Source organism: Cydia splendana, chromosome 4 (genome assembly GCF_910591565.1).
Source record: "Cydia splendana chromosome 4, ilCydSple1.2, whole genome shotgun sequence".
NCBI lineage: Eukaryota > Metazoa > Arthropoda > Insecta > Lepidoptera > Tortricidae > Cydia > Cydia splendana.
The window spans coordinates 17325263-17350513 of record NC_085963.1 but is presented as its reverse complement, the minus strand read 5'-3'; the positions used below and the strand labels follow the sequence as shown (position 1 = coordinate 17350513).

The window sequence follows — 25251 nt, the reverse complement described above, 5'->3', positions numbered from 1 at the left end:
AGATTCAGGCATGGCGAAGTTAGACAGGGAACGAATATGCCCTGTTTCGCTTGGCAAAAAATGGCATCGAGAAAAGATGGTTGTTATTTTAAACTGCTATGAATATATGAGATTTATAATAACACTTGCACTGTCTGTGCTCAGTGACGGATTTGCAGTCTTTGCCGCCCTAGGCCCCAGGCCCTGTAGCCGCCCCTTTCGCAGCACCCATCATATTGACTACATTTAAGTTATTTATTGTTCATCTGCCGCCCTAGGCCCGGGCCTACTGGGCCTTACGGCAAATCCGCCACTGTCTGTGCTATCAAACTCACTGCCGAGTTGGCTTGGTCTGACTCTACGGTTGCTGCGCCTTTGTTTGTTTTTGCTCGACTTGGCGGGGACTCTGCTGTGCCTCCAGATTGACATAAATAAAAAAGTTAAGCGAATTAGTGCTGTAAGTATCATTATCTTCGAACACGTACCAATCTCGTTTTCTTTGTCAATCAGTCAATGAATTATAATTTTATCTTGTACATGCCTAATACCGTAAAACGGGGTGAAAAGACACGATTTTCAACTTCAAGGACGATTTTCGCCAATAATCCAAATGATAAAAGTATATGTATATCGTAAGTATATCAATATTTATATGATTTTTTGAGTCTTGGTTAGTTCTTCAATTTTGCATTTGTGAAATAAATTTTTACCTACCCAATTCAGAGAAAATCAAAGAAAACTACCTGTTTTCTCCATATCCTTAAAACGGGGTCGATAGACACAAGAAAGGGGTGAATAGAAATATTAAGTATTAGTTGTCATAGGCATCGAATTTGGTCATTATTATGTTGATACTCTATTGGAAAATGGTATATATATGTTAAACAGCTATTTAACACAAAATTATTTTTTCGTGTCTTTTAACCCCCAAGGCGTGTCTTTACACCCCTTTGTTGTATCTATTCACCCCCTATGGCGTAACTATTCACCCCATATGCGTGTCCACTGGCCCCTTTATTTAAATAATTACGATTATTTAGCTGTGGCGCTAGTGTGCACGTTGATGGGCTCTTAAGGTATCATAGATATTAAATGTTATAAAATGTCACATGTGAAGGCCAAGACCAGGGCAGAGGGTAGTGTTTGAGAGGTCATACATATCAGAACGCATATACCTACTTAGTTAAATAGGATAATGTTTTATTTTATCCTTTTTGAACTCGGTTTTCTTTTGTATATAAAAAGTTTTATACCAGGATTCCAACAGCCCCATGTTACTTTAGGATTTGAGGATTAATATTAAAAATTGAACAAAAAATAATAGTTACCGTTTGTAATTAGGTACAGTAAAAATGATTGGTGTTTAAACTTTTGGTTAACAGAGGAATAAACACATATCTAATCAGAAATCAGTTTTATTCCGATCGATTTCCCTAGATTCCGTTTTATGAATCAATGCGTAGTTTGATATCAAAGTTTAATAGTAGTAGTTAAAGAAATAAAACTAAATATACTTAATTACTAAAACTGGGCTGTACCATAGAATTTTTTTTTTATTGCTGCTAGGTGAGGAAAACAGTTGATAAAAACACTTTTGTATATATTTTTTTTGTTTAGTGGTTCAATAATTATATTGTAGCTCGTTGTTTCAAAATTTTTGTTGTTTTTTATGATTGAAAAATATATATTTTAATAAACACATAACAAATTGAAATTGGCTCTTTAGTTAAATTATGATTAATATGATATTAAGTAGGTACATAAATAACACACCATAGTTTCATGTTACAAAGCGTAATAACAATAAATAGAGAAATAACATGTTTTGTTTGCTTAGGTGTCCTTATCATAACAATACGCAGGCAAAGTCCCACACAATAAAATAAAATTTCTGTAAATCTAAGTAATTTATCAATATTGTTAAAAACGTACCATTGTCAGAAGATTTTTAGTATCATTATCACACTCACAAACAAGAAAACAAACACTATTACAGCACTCGGTTATATTTGACGGTTGTGTCAGCGAGGAACGGGCGATGAATGAATGAGTTGCTGGCTGACGGTATCTATGATTAAGCGCCACTTAAACAGATATTACCTGATAATTAATGATAATCGAACGTACCCTTAAATAATAGATTTCACCTTAATTACTAAATATGTATGGACGGATATGCTTTGGCTAAATACGATAAATTAGAAACAAACGTAGATTTGCAATGATTTTGGGGATTATATTAGAATTTGTTATTCTTTTATCATAGGTTTGCAATCAAAATATGAGTTTGCGATGCGGTCGATTACGACACCGATATTATTATTTAGATAACAGAAACATGAATTCTTGGTTTTCATAAATATAAAATTCTTTATTGGTCCCACTTTGGGACTATGGTAAAATTTTGTGGTTTAAGTATAGGTACCTACTTTGTATACTTTAGCTCTATGGCACTTAAAATAGTGATATTCAAATACCCGTAATATAATTCAATTTGCTTACATCATAATTATACTATTTTTCGATAATGGTATACCTACCTGTTCATTTATAAACTAAAACTACATACATAATATACCTAGAACTTTTATTTTTAGAATGTTTTCTTAACAACTAGTGAGATTGCCGAGTCGTTGAATAAGATATTGATACTATCCAAAAGGATGCTAGGCAGGTTGTCATGAGAATGGCTAGTTGCAGAAAAGACCCCAAGTTAGATTTTTTACTGTAGGTACTTATAATAAACCTACTATCACTAATATTTAAGTAGCTATTTTAATTATCAATTTGTAGCATTAGTTGGTATGCCCTTGTTAGCAAATTTCATAAAGTTCGTTTCCCCTTCACACAGACTGGCTCATTTACTCGGTTACCAGAGTACCCGTGAGAATAACTGACGTCTTCACACATTATGGTGTCCCTTCTAATTGCCTGTGGCTTATTTTCTTGGTTACCTTTTTAGTACTGTTTGCATGAAATTTGTGTAAGATCGCGGTGCAAGTACCTAATTACTGGAATTACACTAAATTGTGAAGGTGGCAGTAGGCGACACATCGAATGCGTGGGAACGGGTTTCGAAGTTAAGTTATAATATTGGGTGATAATGTATTAGGTATCTTCGTGTTATATCTGAACCTTGTTAATACTTTATAAATGTTAACAACCTACTGTTTGCTTCTTGAGCAGTGATCTTTTCGTGAGAATGGCTAGTTGTAGAAACTTAGGATATCAAGTTCAGGGGCCCACAGATTACCAGTTCGCCGGACGATATCAGCCTGTCAGTTGTTCGGAGCTGTCAAAATTTGCGTTTAACTGACTGGTATCGTCCGGCGAACTGGTACTCAGTGGCCCCTTCAGATGTTTTATTGTACATGTAACACCAGTACACCACCAGATTTTATCAAATTGATATTCGGAGAGAAGTTATGGAAGGCAGAACCTACATAGGTAATTGAGATTTTTTTAATATTTGGAACCCGATTTTAATAACCACGTAATGATTATAAAGTAAACTCTATCGATCCTCCATCTCTGTGAGAACATTGGAATTTAACAAATATTAACTACAGGCTAGTCCACACTTTCCTGATTAGGTATACAAAGTATAGGTACACCTATGACAAATCCTCAAAATTCCCATAGGTGCAAGGTATTTGTAGCGCCTCTATCCCAGGGTTGAACTCCAAATAGTTAAGTTATATAGGGTTTTGAAACGACGATAGCTACTTGTCTTACTCTTACCTACTTGCAAGTGATTAGATACAAATTTCCTTTACATATTTCGTCCCTTACTACGACACTTGCTTCACTGTTACTCGTAATGTCAAAAGTTAAGCCACTTTACTCCAATAAAATGCAACTGCTGGAAACTACAACGTTTCATTTTAGTTAACCCGATATTAAAGTTTCTACTTCTGTGCAGCACGAAGATAACGGGTAATACTAAATCTAAATAATAGTAATTCATTTTCTAGGACACGAATATAGTGGCCGCCTTATGTTTCAATTAACACCTGTTTTACTAACTCCATCTGGCGAGGAAACTCAGAAATCTAAAGGACTCGTGTGTGGGTTGTGTTCATGAAAATTCCGAGAGATGGCGCGGGGTTGTGCTCAGTGAGAGGAAAATGTAAATATGGAATTGGGTATCAGTCCGATTTGATTGAAGTTACAAGGAGGGCACTTCAGAGTCTCTTTGTGCTTGTTAAGTCGCGTAATCCACTCTGTGTGTCAACTGTAACATTTCCCTGACTAACAGTAATTAAACTTCTTTGGTCGTAATAAATTGATGAATTTGGCTCGTGACAGGCCACTTATATTATGCAAGAATGTTGAACTTTATGCAGTTAACGTCGTGTTATTAAGATGTAATGCCTTGAAATTTGAGCAATACAAACATTTAATCCGATTTAATGCAAATGTAAAATAAATATGCATTCATATGTTTATGAATGAATATGTCCGTATCACGTGACATGGAGGCAACAATGACATATTTGATCGGCCCTACGTAAATTTAACTAATTTATAGCTAAGTATTATTAAATAAAGAAGTATCTTGTTGCATTTTTGTTTAATCGTGTCAGTTAATAACAATAATTATACTTATTTCTGGCAACATATTCAAGAATCATTGTAAGGGCATCGGTGTCATTCCATTGCGTAAAATAATGTTGATATTTTTTTATACTTAGAGCAGAATTTAATTTACAATTTACCGGATTTTTATTTAAAATAAGTACTGTGACTAATTATTTATTACCTTTCATCCTATAAGCAAAAAACATTTCTTGGTACAATATGATTATTTATGAAACAAAGGTGCTGCAAAGCCCCTGTTGGCTAGTAAAGGAGGCCATAGTGGGTATCCCGACTATGTTAACCTAGGACCTGCGTTGGCTAATAGTCCACTACGTTGTCAACACAATAAATCGTCGATTACTTGCGTTTTAATGTATACTCAACTTTTACCTGGCATTCATAGACAGAAATGTCCGCTTATTATGTATTTCGCACTTAAATATGTAGTTTAATACTGGCTGTTAGGAGTGCGGGAGAAATGCTTTATATTTGACGTGAATCACTAGTCCAGGGACCCTATTTGACTAATAAAAAACAACAGGTGACTTGGCTGATTTGGTCCGTTGGAATAAAATACATATAATAATTTATTGTAAATTTTAGTAGGTATTCAACGCAAGTGAATCGAATAAAATTGTATTTCCCACGCATCTTGAGGCGTTAGTTTAGTTGTAGTCGTAAAAATAATCTATGGTTTAGTTTATGATCGGACCGATTTAGTTTTGTTCCGGTCAAATACTATAAAATTAACGGGTAATTTCCGAAATTATACAATGTCTGTTTATCCCGCTCTACCCTAATACAAAATAAATTTAACCCAAAATCCTTCTGGTTGCTCAATATTATTTCCCGTTATCCCTATGCAACCACTATGGTTACGAACTAGGAAATTCAGACCTTAAACTTTGATTCTAATAGAGTCATTAAATGTTTACTATTGCGCATAATTATGCTACCGTAAAAACCCGTGCGTTCCCTGGTTAAAACTAGTTTTCCAAAATGCCTTGGTCGAAAACTGTTTATTTTCAGTCAAAACTAGATATCGCAAAGTGTCTTAGCGTCAAAACTTTTAAGACTAATTATTAAGTTGTGATAGTCATTGTTGTGAGGCGGGTCACAAAAAACTTATTGACAATATATATAGCAATGTAATTAATATTTTATGCGATGCCGCCTCGAGGAGTTATACACTAAAACGCTCGCAGAAAAGGAAAACTGTAATTGGCTGGAACGAACATGTAGATGAGGCCCACAGGGAGGCCCGGGAGAAGTTTAGGTTGTGGAATTGGTATGGGAGACCGGAGTCAGGTTATTATTATGATGAGATGCAGAGAAGCCGAGGTATTTTTAAAGCGAAACTGAAATGGTGTCAAAAACACGCTGACCAGATAAGGATGGATATCCTTGCATCTCATCATTCTAAGCGTGACTTTCGTGGGTTCTGGAAAGCCACGAAGAACCTAAACAGTAAACCTGGCCTTCCTGCGAGTATTGAGGGCATTAGTGAGCATAAGTGTATAGCCAGTTTATTTCAAAAACAGTTTACTGTGGCGTCACCCTTAAAGTTGACATGTTCATTACTGGAGGATGAGTTGAGTGACCAGGAGATTAAAACTAGATTTACAGCGAAAGATGTTGCTACGGTTTTAAAATCTATGTCGCGTGGAAAATCTCCTGGTCACGATGGCCTCAGTATTGAACACCTGAGGAATGCAGGCCCTCACTTGCTGAGGGTACTCGCTCTGTTGTACAACCTCTGCATTAGTCATGCGTACTTACCCGAGGCAATGATGAGGACTGTGGTAGTACCAATTGTCAAGGATAAGGGTGGTGATGTAGGTGATAAAACCAACTACAGACCGATCTCGCTAGCGACAGTGGTAGCTAAAGTGCTGGACAGTCTGCTTAGTACACAATTGGACAAGTACCTTGATATACATCAAAATCAATTCGGTTTCAGGCCTGGACTCTCTACGGAAACTGCCATATTGTGTCTTAAGGAAACTGTCAAGCACTACACAGAGAGAGGCACATGTATTTATGCATGCTTCCTTGACTTATCGAAGGCGTTTGACCTCGTCAACTACGACGTCCTCTGGCGGAAGTAAAAGAACACGAAAATGCCGGTTGAGCTTCGTAGAATGTTTAAATACTGGTACCTAAACCAGAGGAATGTAGTACGATGGTCAAGCGCTTATTCGGAGCCATACAGGTTGGAGTGCGGGGTGAGGCAGGGAGGGGTGACCTCGCCCAAGCTTTTCAACCTGTATATCAATGCACTTTTAGAGGAGCTCAGCAGCACTAATATCGGATGCCACATTGGCGATACATGTCTGAATAATATAAGCTATGCAGACGATATGGTGCTGCTGAGTGCCTCTCCTTGTGGTTTGGCGAAGCTCATAAATATATGTGAGAAATATGCACTCAGTCACGGTTTGACATATAATGTCAAGAAAAGTGAATGCATGGTCTTTCAAGTTAGAGGTAAAAAACTACCACCAGTACCTCCTATTAAGTTAAACGGAACTCCACTTAATAGGGTGGACCGATTCAAATACCTTGGGCATGTAGTAACCTCTGACTTGAAAGATGATGCTGACATTGAAAGGGAACGAAGAGCGTTGTGTGTTAGAGCGAATATGGTGGCCCGCAGATTTGTTAGTTGCTCCACTGAGGTGAAAAAGACTCTTTTTAGAGCTTTCTGTACTACCTTTTACACTGCTAATCTGTGGGCGTGCTATACCCAAAAGCAGTACAACGCTCTTCGTATACAATATAATAACGCCTTCAGGGTGCTGATGGGACTACCTCGTTTTTGTAGTGCGTCGGGGATGTTCGCGGAGGCCAGGGTGGACTGTTTTTACACCACAATGAGGAAACGCTGCACATCCCTGGTGCGTAGAGTACGGGCTAGTTCCAGCGGCATCTTGAGGGCGTTCGCAGAGAGGTTTGACTGCCAGTACCTGAATCACTGTCATATGATTCACGTACTGGTGTCCAAGCCTCTCTAAGGCTCTTATTGTTTGTTGTTTTAGTATAAGTTAGAATATAATGATTTAATTTATTTTAATTTTAATTATTGAATTTAATTTATTATAATTTATTTTAATTTTAATTATTGAATTTAATTTATTATAATTTATTTTAATTTTAATGTAAAATAGTTAATTTAATTTTAATCTTAATTTTAATATAATAAGTAAATGTAAATGTAATATGATCCGAAGTTGGTCGAAGTAAACGATTTCTATTCTATTCTATTCTATTCTATTAAAAAAAATTCCGATCAATTAGTCAAAACTAAAATTACACGACTAACGGGTTTTACGGTAACATTTAATTACCTACGTACAAAAAATAGTTAAAGCAAAAGCTACCTAATTACTTATATACTGGGCTGTTTCTTACGATTCGCCATTAAAACTTGTAGCTTACACTAAAATTAAACCTTAACACGTTTAAGTAAACACCGAGTTTTTTATTAAAACATTTAATAAATTAGTAACGAAAATAAAATACCTATATAAATTGGTATCTTGATCATCAAATCCTAAATCATGATGGCTGATAAAAGGCGGCGTTACAGGTAATTCAATTACGCGGTAAACCCTAAACGTTTTCAGGGAGCTCCAGAAACAGCTTTTGACAGCGTGGCTTCGGAGCTTATGCGAAAATTTATGGAAAATTGCATGGAACACGCGTTGCGCTCGTAGCCCGTAGGGTGCGCGGGCACTGGGGGTGTATTCTGTACACACGACGCGAGCCGTGGACCAGTCACCGCCGAGCGCGCCTCGAGGACGACCGCGTCACAGTCTTCCCAACACTTCGCTCGCGCCCGCTCCCGATATTATAAACGAAAGATAATTAACAAAGCTTCATTACGTGTGTTCTGTGCCCCGAACTGGATTTGGACGTGACTGTGCCATTATTAAGAGGCGTTTTTCGTTGACTTATTCTGTTTTCAGTTGTAGTGGCTGTCTTCTTTTTTGGCTGAATGGACGTTAATTGAAAAAAATAATTTGTACATGAATAAAAGGTATGTTAATTTAATTTAACTATCATCTATATCATATATAACATCAAGTTTTATCACATTAGAACACGAATATCCTTTATTTTAATAACGAAAACGTTCCTGAAAATTTGGTGGAAATGAGTACTTGTTAGTTGTCAAAAATAGGCTTAGTTAAGTCATTTTGAGTTCTGGCAATAATTATGTCACTATATGTGACGTTCCACGGGAAAAGGTACCTTATGAGGGTTTCTAGTTTCGGAGATATTAAATGTTTTGTAAAGAGGTGAAAAAATGCTCATTTTTTTTTATTGTGTGATCTGAAACCTTAATGCGTAACGTTTGTTTACCTGTTTTTATTTTTGTTATAAGTTAGTTATAAGCCTAGTAATGTCGTCTCAGAGTTTAGTAGAAAAGGTACCTTATGGAAAAAAGATTGAAAATTCCCAAAAAAACTAGTCAATACGGGAAAAGAAGTTTGGTAGAGAACTGTATTAGCATTCTGCAAAACTAATTTGATAATTTCAGTTCTGGTTGGGGCGCCTCGCAAATATTATAACCGTACATAGACCGACATCACAAATCCAAGTAGACTGCTATTATACCAAAGTTACTCTCGTCAAGTCTTAACTAGAATAATCTTCATTTGGTTTGGTCGCATGCAGTAAATCAGCCATTGGTTTGCTGAAAAATGCCAATACCCGACGCATTACCTTATGGAATATCTGAGGTCATTGAACCTCAATGCCGCTTATCTTCAATAGCAACCGAAATATATTATTGATAAGAAATAGACGATTTATACCATCTTAACCCCAAAATATTATTAGTTTATCCTAACTGTTCCATCATCATCATGCCTCATCATGTAACTTGACCACAAGGTACCTTTTCATTACATACAAATTATTGGTCTTTTTTAAGATTATTATGACGAAGAACTAATTAAATTGGGGGCAGTTTAATGTAAATTAATATTTTCTATTCATAAAAGATAAACTATAATATGATTGATATTTTGTAGTGATGTATTATTAGATTTATTTCCATAAGGTACCTTTTCGTAAATGTATGGAGCAAATACTGTTATTGTTATGTAAGTTTAAAGTGGCATAAGGGGTTAAATATAGTATTTAGTTGGGGTTTTAGGATTTATTTCATTTGAATGACAGAATTTCTTTCATATGTGCTCAGAAAAATTGATTGTGTGTCACATTAAAAGTAAAAATATTCAATTTTGTGATTTTATATGAAAAAGTCAGAAAATACATTTTCACCTCTAAATCGGTATTGTTTTTTGCTTAAACTGTCTGTCAGTGTCGTTTTCTAATAGATAAAATTTAAATCTTGAGAGCTCATTGCAATCAATCGTGAAAATGAAATAAAACTTTATTTTCAAGAGATTGGTTAGTATACACATAAATCAGTCGATATCAAAAGTTTCTATTTGCATTACAGAACAAGTCGCAATATTTTTTTAATCTCAGATATATAAGGCATTATTATTTGTAGTCAACTATGTAACTTACTTCAGGAACATAGTTTTTTAGGCGGCTAAACTTAAAACTTCTCTATCGTAAAGTTGCTCATTTCACAACATTATTTTCAAAAAATCATATCTCTGTAACTACGCAACCTAGAAGGTTGATCTTTTGTGTTATCGATAGCTTATTTATTGTAGATTACTGGGGTATGCATAACTCCATACCCGCCATAAGGTACCTTTGACCGTGGGACGTCACATATGTTCAACGAAACTAAAAAGAGTTATAATTGTCACAAAATGCTAACGATCGATAAAAAGGCACTTAAAAGTTTTTGTTTGTCTTATCACTCCGGCTACTTGAAAAGATTACTCGACTTCAATGTTTATGTTGGACTTCCGAGTAAAGTTTGCTTAAGACTTTTTAACTAGGCGCGTCCCTGCCCACTTGTGTTCTTAGTCGTCTACCTATATTATATTGTATTACAAATCAGAATTGACCGCCTTGAAATGTGATACTTTTATAGCCCACGTATTATTATTCAAAGTGGCCCTTTATTTGAATTGTGATTTTCTAACAAAAAAGGCAGCGGCCGGGCGTTATGATTTGTATTTGTTAGCCATCGCGAATCGTGTGACGGTTAAACTATTTATTGAGCATGTTCCTCGTGTAAGATGAGATTGCCGGGCGGTGCCGGTGGACGAGCGATGTACGTTGAAACATGCGAGGAATTTCCACTAAACGAAACCTCGAAAATTTTTCCAGACGGTTTTTGAATGTATCAAGATATTCCCAGAGGTCACCGGACTCGCTCCTTTTGGCAAATTGGAATAATTTTGATAGGTAGGTATACTAGTGCGTAGCCGCGTATTGCCTTTCAGTTTGATGTGATTATACGGTTTAAATATTTCGAAACCTCATAAAAAACTGACAATCTACATTAATCACGCAGAGATATCCAATTGACTTCATGTTTTAGGTCCCATAAATGTATGCAAAAAATGTAAGCAAACGGAGAAATTACAGATGCTTTTTGGTTTGGAAACACAGGGGCCCATTTCGTCTGTCGGCAAAATTGCACAACTTCGGAGATTAGAAGATGTTAAATATGCGTGTTCCGTGATCCATGCTCGTCCAATCTATCCTTACATTTCGGAGGGCAGCGCGTCTTGTTTTCTAAATTATCCACTATGCCGGCCGGCCCAATTTCACGAGGGTTTTTCGGGCAAAAAATCTTAGGAAGTTCTATTAAGTGTACTATTGATGCATGTCTAATTCAAAACTAATAAGTATTTCTGAGGTAACTGCGAGCTCACGTGCTTATAAAAAACATAGTCTCATATCAAATAAGCTTGACGTAGCTAAATTATATTAGCCGGTTTACAAAATGTTAATTGCTGTAGAAATAATGACTTCCGTTGTAGAATTAGTTAGAGTGACTGAGCCATCACGGCTTGTTTATTAAAATTAATCTGGGAAATGAGGATAAATACCGTTCAGACAATGTATTTGAGTAATAAGAGTTGATTCGTTATTTTCCTGTTACCAATTTTATACCGTGAAAATTTCTCTAATAGGTAAGGTTTTTATTGGAACGAGTAATTAATGAAAGGTCAGAAGTGAATTGAACCAGTCGTCGAGAGTTAATTTAATATTGCCGACGTGACCAAGTCCTGGCCTGTAACCTCTTGGTGTTCGGTTTGTTCAAATTTGAACAGCGGTTAGATTAAGAGGGGTCACACTACTAAAACAAGAATGACTTTAATATTGAATTAACTTTCGAATAGTCGACGGGTGAACAATATTGAACTTTCATAATGGTGTTATGTAGATTTAATGTTTTAATTAATATCTCTTCCGTAATGAGAAAATAAACTAATATAGCTACTTACAGTTAACAAAAAGAAAATGTTCCGTACGTATTATAAAAAAAGTTAGGAAAAAGCATGTTTACAAAGCAACTTCGTTTTTAGCATCTGGTTCTAGTTCCCTATTACGAAATTCTAACTTTTTACGAACAGATGCCATTTCTCTTTGCAAAAACAATTTCTACTAAAGCTCCGAAGTGGATTTCGCAATGTCGCTCTCTTTCCTTATTCGGATTACTTGTAGTATTTGCGTTATACCAATTATGTTTTTATTCGCCACGTCCGATGTCCGTTTAATCCATAACAATCAAGTAGAATGAATCTGAGTTTTCTTTGGAGAACATTAGAAAGTTCAATGATGGAAGATTATATTACTAAATATATTAGTAATAACCTACCGTATGTTAGGTGTCCTGGGCAAGACGAGGCTATACTTATATTTAATACTTTATAATTTTTCATTCCGATATTAAACAAATAAAAATAATAGTTACCTATCTAAACGCCGTGATCACCATCTAGTACATTGTTTTAGTCTATCTAGACTATAGTCACTTCCAACTTGTACTATGTAGGTAAGTACCCACAAAACTTTTTAAACAATGTCCGATGATAAAAGTATGAAACTTTTATTTGCTGGCACTTTCCAGTAAGTAGCATTTATTTTTGCATGGCATACCTATCTACATTTAGATAATATTAGAACAAAAACATTTTATGTTCAAATTCAATAAAAAACTTTTGTCTTTCTAGACATAAAACATGTCTTAGCCGCAGGCTAAAAGTACTTTAACATTTAAACTACTTTAGGTATGCAAAATTCTCACAATCCCAAGAGCCTATTCGAGCACGTTTTTTTATTTGATTTATGCTTGACCGTATTTTATAAACGACGCTAATCCTATACTTTTAGTTGATTTACTGTTTGATCGATTCGGATGGCCTAAGTAAGGCAGTCAGGGAGGTCTCTCGGGCTGTGTTTACGCGGTACTATTACTACCAATTAGTGGGTCTAAGGCGGTTTTCTTTGATAGCCGGCGGTTGTAAACAGAAAATTGATCTGACCGACCGCTGCCCGTCCCGGTTCGGCCTGTATGTATATCACCTTTCATTTGATAAATTCTACTCAACTGGCCGAAAGTAATCTGGTGGTTGAGGCCGAATTAACATATCAGATTTATGTCTTCACCCTTTTAATTAAGAGTATTTTAGTAATGTTCACTTTCGTGCTAAATTAATGTCTGTAAAGCAAATGATGCTTGCTTAAACTTGAGGAATTACAAGATCGCCCGAATACCTTTATTTATAAGGTTAAGCGTTAACATATTTTACAATTAAATCGCCTATAAACGATACCCAAGCCTAAATTTATAGATTCCTTTTCACAGTACTTCTATAATTCAACGTTCGTTATTGGGCTATATAATGGTCTGACAAGGCTGGTGTAGTGTAGGCTGATGTAGCGAGAAGCTAATCCTCCATTTGTCTCGGGGCTATATACATCGGTGGTTAAAATAAATAGCGCAATATATTTCGATAAACTGCTTTCGTTTCCAATTATTTCGATTTTTAATAGCCTGTCAGGAGCGATGTGATTGGTTTTGGTTTGTCTGTTATTATGGACCAATAAACCATTATGATCGGCTAAATGCTTACGCAAACTTGTGCGACTTTCGTTTGTTTTCTTTCGACCGCTGGCTATTTAAACTTCCAATCAAAAGCTACACAGACTATACCCGCAGAAATAATAGAACAGCGTTTTTTAACTCGTATTTTCATGTCTGCCTTTGAACAAAAGGCGTTTTACCAGTTCGTTTTTAGATACACATTTTTATGATTTGGGACCTGTATCTATTATAAGTAATATATATCAATTAATTACGGAGCAGTCCTACAAAAAAACTTTTTATATGGAAAAATATATTTAAAAAACCATAATTCCTGTTAGTGTTTTTGTTTAGTTCTATATATATTATGATCATAATAACTTTGTAAAGTTAACAATAACAAATTAACTTAACACTGCCAAATGGATTGTGACGAATTTGTTTTTACACCACGCAACCGTCGTGAAGAAAAAGGGGCTTGTTTTTAACATTAACATGTTACTTACAATGTAACGCTAATGATTTTCAAAAGCATCAGCTGTCAACTCGCTGGAATGGAAAATTAGTAGGCGTTTCGAAGATTAAGGCAGATGCAGAGTTGCGTGACCGCCGACAATTAAATGCAGCTGTAAACTAAAAGCTGCGCACGCACACCTAGATCCATCGCCACAACCGCTTAAATCAATCATTATTACGCTAATTGTCAATCGACAATCAATTTCAGGGTATATTTATCTTACTAAATTTAGTTATTATCTATGACATATCTGTAGTGTGTTGTAACACTTTGTAACTTATTGTTTGGGGAAACAATATGTATTTTATTGTTTAACAAATAAGAATATTAGCTAATTTATTTACACTTAGCTTATTCCTCAGATCATAGAAGGTAATCTCCTTACTTCTTAATCTTCTTCCTCGCGTTATCCCGGCATTTTGCCACGGCTCATGGGAGCCTGGGGTTCGCTTGACAACTCTCTAGGAAAAATACTTACTTTATTTATATTACCTACGACCAGATTTTAATATGTTATTCGATTTGTGGTTATAAATTAAACTGCATGTTATTCTCAACAAAATAATGTAAGCAGGTAAATCTTCGCTACCAACACTATAAGATAATGTATGTACTTACCTATTTAAAACAATTTCGAAGTATCCGCACGCACACCCCCTCTTTCAAATACAATTGCTCTCATCGGCGGTTTTGAATTACAGCGGTGTGAAAAGTCCACAATTTTATTCCATTATCCGGTCTCAGCGGTTGACCTAACGCAGTTCCCGTGTAATCCGGGCTCCGCCAAGAGACGTTAAAAGTTGGCCACCGAACACAAACTTTCTTACATTCATAAACATTTTACTTTGCGAGCGCGGTTAGGGAGACACTTGATATTTTACACTTAAAACTGAAACGCGCTGACGGCTTAATATTTTATATCTTCGCGGCACATTCGTAGGTACGCTGAAGAGTACTTTATCATCGTTAAGACAGTGTCGCCCTAGCGGACATAAAGGGATTACTACTGAATACAAAACGATTCGCTACGAAAAGTTTATGTCTTGCCACGGCTTGGCAATACAGAGCGGGTCGTTACTGAATCTTCATCCCGGAGCGGACTTTATAGCGCTCTCAATGGTAGAAATGGTCGAGTGAACAATAACTTGATTGTAGGTTCATTGTATAAGGGAATGCGTAATATCCGAACTTAGCTACAAATTATCCTGCTGCGAACAATATTATAATGGTACAAAGTATTCATTGATTGATGGTAGCTATCGGAAAATTGAATTATAAAACGTGTTGGATAAATTATTGTTTCAGAAGTAAAGCCAGACAATATTATATTTGGCCCTGAGATACTGTCTCTACAAACAGCTTACATATGGTAATAATTGAAATGCTACGCAATCCTTCGTCCTTTTTTTGATGTGAAAAATTAAATGTACATATTCAAAATATTTTCTTGTATCTTTGGGAATCTTTTTTTGCATTTGGAATCTTTACTTCTTGTTCACATTGGTGACATTCGATGATGATTTTCTTTTGTATGAAAATTAAACGAAACAATATAAATTAAAGTCTGTTCCAATTGAATATAGTAATTTAAATGCCATCGAACTGAATAAGTACTACACCTAGGACCGTGGGCCTTAGAAGGCTATTATTTATTTTCCTTTGGTTCAACTTTATTGAATAAAAAATGCATACTTTGAAATCCACAACGCAGGCTTCGTTATCTTACAAAAAGCCTACCTTAGATTTCATCAAAATAAAGCTTTGACTTTTAGAAATACATTGTCACTAGTTACAGAAGTGTCAACATTGAAAATAAAACCCCATTCGAAGATGTTATAAAAATAAGTTAAATTAAGCCCCTTATCATAATCTGCTGACGCGATTTTGAGCCGCCCAGGTAAACGAAGGGTTCACACGCCCTATAAAATTAGCACGCCGTCCGCGTTTGCAGAGATATGGACTTCATGAATATGTCATGTGTACTTTGCCGTTTCGTTCGTTGCCACTCTGCCTACGTTCCGAAATAGCATGTAGTGCACATTTGTATTTCTGAATATTAAGCAATTGTTATAATTAAAAAAAAAACAAAAACCGATTTCAAAACGGATAAAATAAAATATAAAACCCTTTTTTATGCGCTAGCAACAGACTTGTTTGAAATCAATGCCTCTGGCTTGTAATCTGGCTTATTTATTTAGTAAGAATCAAGTTCCGTGGACGTCTCTTACCGTGTACTGGTATAGACCGATTTTTATTATCAATCCGAATATACTTTTAGTTTAAGTAATATTATTTAAAGTATACTAATGTGTGATAGGGCCAACGTTTTTCGCCTCCACTCTGTTATATCCTTATACAGTGAAACCTGGATAAGTGAGACTTCAAGGGACGAGCAGATTTGTCTCACTTAAAGAGGTATTCCACTTACCCAGGCTCTCAGTTAGCCAGGTACAAATAAATTTCTGTCTCATTTACAGAGGGTTCCATTAATAGAGGTGAGAATAGAGTATATTTCAGTTATAGAGGTGGTTAATAAGGTATTTTGTAATTATCTTTAAAAATAAATAAGGTAAAATAATCCTTGTCCCTAAATATTTTTTAAGTCTGTTTAATTATTTCTTTGAATTTAGTTTGAATTATTCTCCAAAGGATAGATATTTTAAAATTACATTAAATTTGATACGGATTTCATTGCGTCTTAGAAATTTAATAAATGAAAATTTGTTTGTTCGTGTTACTTATCAAGGTTTCAGCTTTCGTTTCGATAGTTTTAACTACTTACATAAAAAACTAAATCAAACTTGAAGTCGTTTAGACACAATTAAGCAAATGCGGAATTTGTGGATGAACTAAGAGTTAGTAAGAATATGGAAATTGATCAATAAAGTCCAAGTTAGAGAGGTCATAGATTGACGTTATCTCAGATACAGAGGTCAATTCCTATAAAATTCTAAAAAACAATTAGGAAAATGTAATCTTATAAATATAGTCTCAGTAAAAGAGGTAAAATACAATCTCTGTCTCAATTATAGAGGTAAATGTGACTATAAAATCACAACAACTAATCCCAGTTATAGAGGTTCGTTTTATCTCACTAACAGAGGTAATTCAGTGCTAAAGTGTCGGGACCGCACCATGAGTCCCAGCTATAGAGGTTTCTCACTTATCCAGGTCCCACTTAACCCGGTTTCACTGTATTTATTATAATTAGTATTATTACGACTCTTTATTTATTTAAAAATTGACATCAGGCAGACTATATATGTAGCTAGAGAGATTATTAAGAAAATACTTGAAGAAGCAGTAGTAGTGTTCAATCAATGATAGTTTTAGAAGCCATCAGTAGCCAATTACCCAACAAAAATCGTTATTGTATTTTTTGCCGAACACAATTGAATAATCGGCAAATATCCTTTCATCGGCCCTAGAGGGCTTGTAACGACCGGCGATACATCAGGGTTAAGGGTGTGCGATCGATATTCAATATCCGGACGAAATTCGCCTCTTCCGACCGGATATACCGGCTACAGACTACTGTCCGGATTTACCGATACTTGCTTGGTTAAACTTACCACTCGTGTTTTGGCAAATATAAAAGCAATATTCCGGGCGAACGCTTATTTGAGATTGGGCCGAAAAAATATATGTGTGGGTTTACTATGCACATCATATAATCTTATGCTGAGGTTGACTACATGATGCTACATGTTGGTATTTTTGTTAGGTTTAGACTATAGTAGCTAAAACTACGGGGTTCTTCAAGAAACCTGAAGGATTGGCAACCCGCATGCCACACCCCATTGTAATCGTTCTGGGGGTACGGTAACGTAATTAAAAAATAGCTACAACCCTACAGACCTAATGATTAGATAATTTGACCCGTTTTTATTTATTTTCAATATATTTTCTTACAATTGGTTTCCCATGTTGAAAATCTATGTATGTTTTTGAACTTTTCTTCAAACTGTTATTTTAACTCTACCTGTGCTTATCAAATCTAGATTGTAGTCTAGTTCATTATTTTAAATACGTTTTTACTCGTATATACTTCCCGTTTGTGTATTTTAGCGCATAAGTTTTCGGATTATTTATAATTTTATAAAGCGTACGTAGGGTTAGATAAAAATAAAAGTACATACTAGATATACTTACACAATTAGATAGGTTTTATTTTTAGACGATTGGCCGATCGCATGTTGCATATTGATTTAATTTACAACTGTTCTATGAATGTATGCCCTGAACCCTTGTAATGGTTTGTATGTAAGTATTATACATCTAAAAATATTTTTGGTTTGTTTCAGGTAATGAACATTTGATCTTCACTCGTCTCTGTTTAGTTGTTCCATAGGATAAAGTTATAGCGTCTCCAAAATAATACTCAACTCACCAATTGTATATAATAAAGTTATCGTTTTAGTTATGACGTAAGTAAAAATCTTTAGCAAATGGAGCTCGCTCTTTAAGAATTCCGTTTACGGCGTCGTAACTATTCACTTTGATCTGGTATTTAAAAAAATCTAATTTTCTTCACGAATGACATTTATAAACATTCTCATGTCAACGCAAACGCATTCTTATGTAAAAGAAAATTAATTCACTTACAACATTCAATTGCAACAAAACAGTGTGTCAATACGATACAAACTACAAATAGGAAGCTTGTTGCTTGTAAATGGTCTTGTTTAGCGAATTACAGTATATCAGTCTGATATTATCACTATAACGCGAGAAAACATTAGATAACTTTAGCTGGACGCAATCCCATAAAACGTTACGAGCTCTCCAGCACGCACTCGACTTAGCCATAACACTACACTAAATGCTTCGTCGTTCACTCAAGGGGCTGCTGTCATTGTTTATTCGTATGGTTCTTAAAAGATGATGCGTCATATCGTTAGTTATTCTTTCAGTTTGTGTGACGAGATGGGAATCTTGTCAGAAAACCTGACGGGAACTTACTCACCTTTAAATAATTATATTCTATTCCATTTCTTTTCTGAAGTCGATTAAAAAATAGGTACCTACTTTCAACTCGGGAATGACAGTACGCTTGAGCGTAACGTTTTCGGTACAGTGTTAAAGTTAACCTAACTTGAACAAACTAACAATGTTCGTCAAAACTGTTCCAATTGCTGTTTCCACGTTTTTGTTGTTTGACCGCGGTTTCATTCACGCAAACTGTATTAATTAAAACTAAAAATGCAACAAATGTACTGCCCCGTTGTTAAGAACTCAGATTGTCTTGTACCATTGTACAACAGTTGGTATGCCAGGTTAGTTCGCAGCGGTACACGATAAGTACTCGAGCAGGTAATTAACAGTTCGTGTTTTAAGATTACCGAGAACCTCGGCTGAATCGGTGCCGCGCGATTTCGTTATCTAAACGATCTTGAATGTGGAGCGTTTTATAGAAATGTTCTTATCCCGCCCGCGTTTCCTCACATATCACCTGCTAATTTATGTAGCATGGCGGCAGAGTTATGGGGACGGCATTATCTAGAGATACGAGTGGGTACCGCGGCTCGGGGAAGGTTCGATGTCCTTCGATCGCATCTCGCTCGGCCACGCCACCGGCTCCGCGTCCGCAGGTGTACGCGATGCACCTGTCCCGCCAACTTACCATAAAATGCGATTCAACCTTTCTCGCGTGAAACAAACCTCTGTCTCATTCCAACCCCTACACCGGACTGAGACGCAGGTACAATCACGACCCGCATTAACTCAATGTACGGACAGAATGCGGCCGAACGGAATATCAGTTTTTACCGCCGCAAAAACTATCGGAATTTCTAGTCTGGGTTAGGTACGGAGCCGTAATCACTCGCCCGGGACTTATTTTTAAAACAATATCTTCCCTTTATGTGAAGCAGGTGTAATTTATTGGGATATTCTAGCTCCTTTGTTCCTTTTGAGTTTTGATTTTTCACTTGCCTCCGCCCCGGCGGATTGATCGCAGCGAGAGTTTTTTGTTTTTCTTCTGTCTACTGTCTTGAGGATCCGCGGTGTTTGCTTGTGAGTTTAGATTGGATTTTGCTTTCTCTTTTTTAACATTCTTTTATCAGAACGAGCCGGAACAAACTCGATGTTGTTATGGTTCGATCTCGGTCGAACGGTTAACCTTTCAGTCGGTGTTACAAATAAAAAATCAATTACAAATAACAACAAAGAGAACAAGATGAAAAACCATGACGTAGCATCAGTTGTAGCATTGTTGAAGAATTAATAGGCCCAGTCTAACAGCGATATCACAACACGAAATCAAGAAGGGAACGTGCTCGCTATATTATCTACTGTTCAAAAATTAACGGTACGTGTTGTGGGTATTTATTTATCATTTTAAGCTTAGCGTCATTCATCATGCAGTGTAGCGCCAAACATAATCTACTTATTTATTATCAATTTATATAATATATCATTATCCTGAAAGTACGATTATTTGATTTAATATTTCTGTCACGTGTTTTAGCGTCTCATTAACACACTTTACGTTTTGATTTGAATGATTAAAGCTATTAATATAATTAAAATGGGATTGTTTTTTGTTCTAATAAAATTAATGGTTGACATAATTTCCCGTCAAATTGTTACATAAAATCTTGATGATAGACAGAAGATTGTATCTGCGTTTTTTATTTTGATTAAAATCGTGAAAAGCATATATTTATGAAACCAACGCAGTCCAAACCATATGCAAAAACCAGTTTTGTTAATCATGGTTCTTTTATCCACGTCCATCAGAAAGTATGCAGTGAGCAGGTGCAGCTCGACATGGTACAAATAAGTATTCGTTTTAATTAAACAAAAAAAATGTTGGCACAGGAGCTATGGTCGTTCAGCCACGCATGCCGGGGTTGCTAGACTAGAAAAAATATTATCTCTCGTGACACACGAACTTGTGTAGTCACGCGCGTGGTCGCGATTCGAAAATACGAAAAATGAAGTAATAACTAATTTAGCTCTTGTGTTGTGAAATTAGGTAGCAATTGTGGAAAGGACGCTAATTTTGTGTTTCATAAATCTAATGCTAACTGTTACAGCAAACTTAAAATTTTGTGAATAGTGGTAGCATTCGTTAGTGTGGTAGCAGCAAATTATTTATGGCTACAATTATATCTAGATATTATGATGGGATTGGTAGAGAATTTACCGCCACGGACCACGCTAACAATAGGCCGGCCTGTGTCGGCGCATAGCATCTCCGCTGAACTGCATTCGTTTTGCTCCCACCGCGTTCCGACGGTCTAGACGTAATATTTCTAATAGAAACAATAATATAAAGCTATCTCAGTATTTAGAGATAATCTTAAACTGATTTGGCCGCAGCGAAGCCTTTTATACCAGATATTATACCTTTTGTAGTGACTTAAAATCCAATTTATTGAGCAAATGTATTTAAGAAAACGGCACATACACAATAGACAGAAAGGGGGTTCAATTTCGTTTAAGAAAACTTTCAAATTCAAACTCAACTTTGCCTTTTGTGTTCTCAAGCGTTACAGCTTGGAAACCTAATCGTTGTAACCCTGTTTTGACTATTACCTATTGTTTATCTGTGATATTATGATTAGAGTGTGTATTTTTATTGAACTTGTATGCCAATAGGCACGACATAGTGATACTGAAACATTTATTTAACATCTTGTACCTTACCTATGTTGAACAAATAAATATTTGAACCTTTGTATTAACTGAAACTCGTTTGGTCGGGAGAACAAATCAAATAAAACCTTTTACTTTGAAGGCAAATATGTGAGTTTATTAAAACAAAACATCAGCCGCACTCATTTCCAATTCCAGCACGATTGTAGGCGCCCGCCCCGCGCCGCGGCGGCATGCGGTAGGTGTATTTAATGTGAATTATTCCTAACTGACAGAATGTCTAAGCGACACTCACAAAAACAACAAGAATAAAAGAACTTTCAAATAAAGTGAACGCCGTGTTTCGTGAGGAATATTAAAATGGCTTAGCGGTCGCGGCGGGCGCGCCTGACTCGGAATTTGCTTGACTCACTCCCGATTAAAAAGAAGCGATTTTTGACAGGATGACTGCCGTTTCGTGATTCTGTACGTTAATGTTGGTTATTAAAATATGAGCGGAAATTCAAAACGCGTGATGGGAAGGGCGCGGCGCATTCGGTGCATTTAAATTAGGGTGTGCATTTAAAAACAAATAAACCTGCAGTTTAGTCATCATAATAGTGCTCCATTGTAATTTATAGGCTTATTAAGCCAGTGTAAATGCTTGAAGAAGTGGGACGTTGGACAAAATATTGCGAAACATGTTCCATTCCGTCTGGAGGAGTCTCGATAAATTTCTCAAGCCCACGTTTGCTGGAAGCGTAATTATCTCGAATTAAGCGAGTCATTACAGGAGCGGCGGCTAACGAAGTCCTTACGCAGTACTGGACATTAATCAGCACCTTAACTTCATACAACCACTATGAATGCACAGCGAGTAAAATAAATTATATGCCACTTTTATATTAATTTTAGTCTTTTAAACAATTGCATGACTTTTCAACTGCGATTACTGCATATGTTGTTAGAACGGCAGAAATAATGATGACAAGATACGCATGTTTCATTATCACACATTTAAAATTTAATGTGTACCTATATTATTTAGTACAATAAGCATTAAGTACATGCATTACCAGTACATATATGTCGTTGTTTAAAAAAAATCTGGTAGAGCATTATCAATATTTTGTAAACTAGCTACCAAACCTGACGGCAGATAAGATTAGATGTTGTCCGATTGCTTATCTATATAAAGTCCAGGTACTGTGTTAAACTAGTTAGTTGTGGCGTGGTCCCGGCCGAGACGCCTCATAACCGGAAGGTTCAGTTTCGCCCCCGAACACCGCAATCATTAACGCAGCGCTGCCGTTAACAGAAGACAATTTTGGTGGCTTCATTTGTACTCCTACTTAATGATCATCGCTGTACATTTCAGATAACGTACTAATTTTGTGCGTGCAAGTGCATTGATGTGATTGTATATTCCATTTATGTGTTAAGCTATTTATGGTTTATATTTTATGAAAGATCCAGTGAATTATATTGAGAAAAACACACATTAGTATGAAAATATGTGGTAAGGATAGATATTATTTATTTTTGCATTTTAATAATTATCTATGTTTTTTTAAACATATACAATTTTATTAATAACAACCAAAATCACCAACACAAGAAACTTTTAATAGCTCTGGTCAATGATGATAGGCGTTGGTAATTACTATAGGTCTTCTAATATGTGAGAGTGTTGTAAGACTTGCAAGTCCTGCTACAATAGAGTTTAGTATCTGCAAAGGATTAGAGAATAGTACAGAGGTTCCTTGTGTTGTATAAAAAATTGATCCTCCAAAATAAAGAGTTAAATTACCGGAGATCACAACGCACTCTGCATTCAAATTATACACTTGGAATTATGTCCTGGGCCAGAAATGTTATCCAGTAGTAGATAAAATGATACTAATCTATTCCTAAATATTTGGTGAATCTGTTTCTGGTGCATGTAATTATTTACGAACTATTCCTGAAATCAATTTCGCGTGACTATTTCGAGCCGTTTGAACATTTCCAAAGAAACAATACAGACTGGTCAACAAGCCGCTTGTAACCAGTCCCGCCTACTGCACTAACTTGTTTATGTTTCCAATAAGCGCGCATTAAGAGCGCAGCGCGTGTGGTTGACACCTTGCGCCGTCACTAATCCAGTTCAGTCGGTCTAAATTTAGAGTCGAGATGAACCTCTGTCGAGCACCGACCACTCTGTGACTGTAACCACTTTGCGGTTGTGCTTTATTCACACCTGGGCTTGCATTCTGCAAGCAATTTTCTATCTGTTGTGTCTATAAGAATCATCAGTGTGCGCACTCTACTTTTACACATTTTATCATTAATGTAAACTAGTCGCACTTATTTTTATACATATGTAACTTAGACATAAAGTTGATAAAACATAAATGTTCATTCGAAAATTCCATACCCTACAGCAGCTTTCCAGCAATTCATATTCAGCAAAATAAAGTACCTATTAGTGAGATTCTCTACTGTTAGACGTGCGAAATACAAGTAGTTGTCATCAAGCCCCTTTACCCGCGGCTATGTCGAGGGCGGGAAATTTCATTTCTTTATGTAATAAGTAGGCGGTTTGCTTCGTGTTGTTGGCAATAAGGTTGCCAAGATGTTTACATAAACAGAGCCATCTGTTCCCGCCTATAAAATCGTCACGTATTGTGATCTGAGCAACGACGACGTAATTTTTCCCGCCCTCGACAAAGACATCTGACACATTTATCTTTCTTAGCATTAACGTGCTAAAATCGCGTCGCGCTCCTGTCGCCATAAATCATTATCATCAAACAGTCCCCGTCGCCTGACGTCGGCTTTCATCGGACGTTTTCAATCTGGCTTCCTTTATCATTACAATAAAGTAATTCACTCGCCTTCCATTCAGTCACTTTTCGGTAAACATTCTTCGAAATTGGCAATAAATTCCCATCTAAAATATCGGCCTTTCGAACGCAACCTTTCGTAACAATAGACCGAGTGAGATGTAGTTTTATGAAGATGTTCACTTGGACGTTTTGTTAGATGTAACAATAGTTTTATTTAGCCGTGAGCCCACACTGCCCACGCCTGCGTTAATGGCCAGGATTGTATGAAGAAGTAAAAATGAATGGCTGAGCTTATAAAGGCTAATAATAAGTTCTCATGCGGCTGCTATCGGACCATTGTTGGGATTTTTTTCTCCCGGGGCATCGTTGGGCCGATGTATCTTTATAATGGGGTAGGTGTCAATCGTGGCCGGGCCGGGCAGGTGTAGGCCGTGGATAAAAATGCTCATAATTTCAGTCTGCAGCTGCCCGTCAAGTGAGCGTCGGTTCGAGACCGCTTCGTCCTTTTTGAGCCGGATTCCATCTCAAATTGTACGTCATAGTAATTATTATTAATTTGGGATGGTCAAGGTGCGTGCCCGATGCAAAGGTTAATTGTAAAATATTCTACATTTAATTTAATTAACCATGCGATGTAAATTAACGTTAACTAGTTTCAAGGGACCTTCTACAAAATAAGTTGTGAATTTAAAATAATCTTAGTGAGAGTGGTTTTATAAGTGTTTTCAAGGGTGTTATATTAAAGACTATTATGCTGTTATAAATAATTGTATTTTAGTTTAGAATAAAGT

General features: G+C 36.1%; 2 protein-coding genes across 5 annotated transcripts in view; one reads left to right on the top strand and one right to left on the bottom strand.

Annotated features, from left to right (window-relative positions):
• LOC134790021 (adenylyl cyclase X E-like) overlaps positions 1-4227 on the bottom strand; it is a 33325-nt gene extending 29098 nt beyond the window's left edge. For 2 of the 4 annotated variants that reach the window (XM_063760763.1, XM_063760764.1), the window contains exon 1: positions 1912-2283. In XM_063760763.1, coding sequence (XP_063616833.1) covers positions 1912-1914 — 3 coding nt within the window. In that variant the 5' untranslated portion in view covers positions 1915-2283. Of the gene's footprint in view, positions 1-1911; positions 2288-3720 lie in introns of those variants that run through there. The other 2 variants (XM_063760765.1, XM_063760767.1) reach the window with 2 other exon arrangements.
• A 4054-nt stretch (positions 4228-8281) lies between these two features.
• LOC134790035 (leucine-rich repeat neuronal protein 2-like) overlaps positions 8282-25251 on the top strand; it is a 62559-nt gene continuing 45589 nt past the window's right edge. Inside the window, exon 1 of the mRNA XM_063760789.1 lies at positions 8282-8599. The gene's annotated coding sequence lies outside the window, so the exon portion shown is untranslated. The remainder of the gene's footprint in view (positions 8600-25251) is intronic.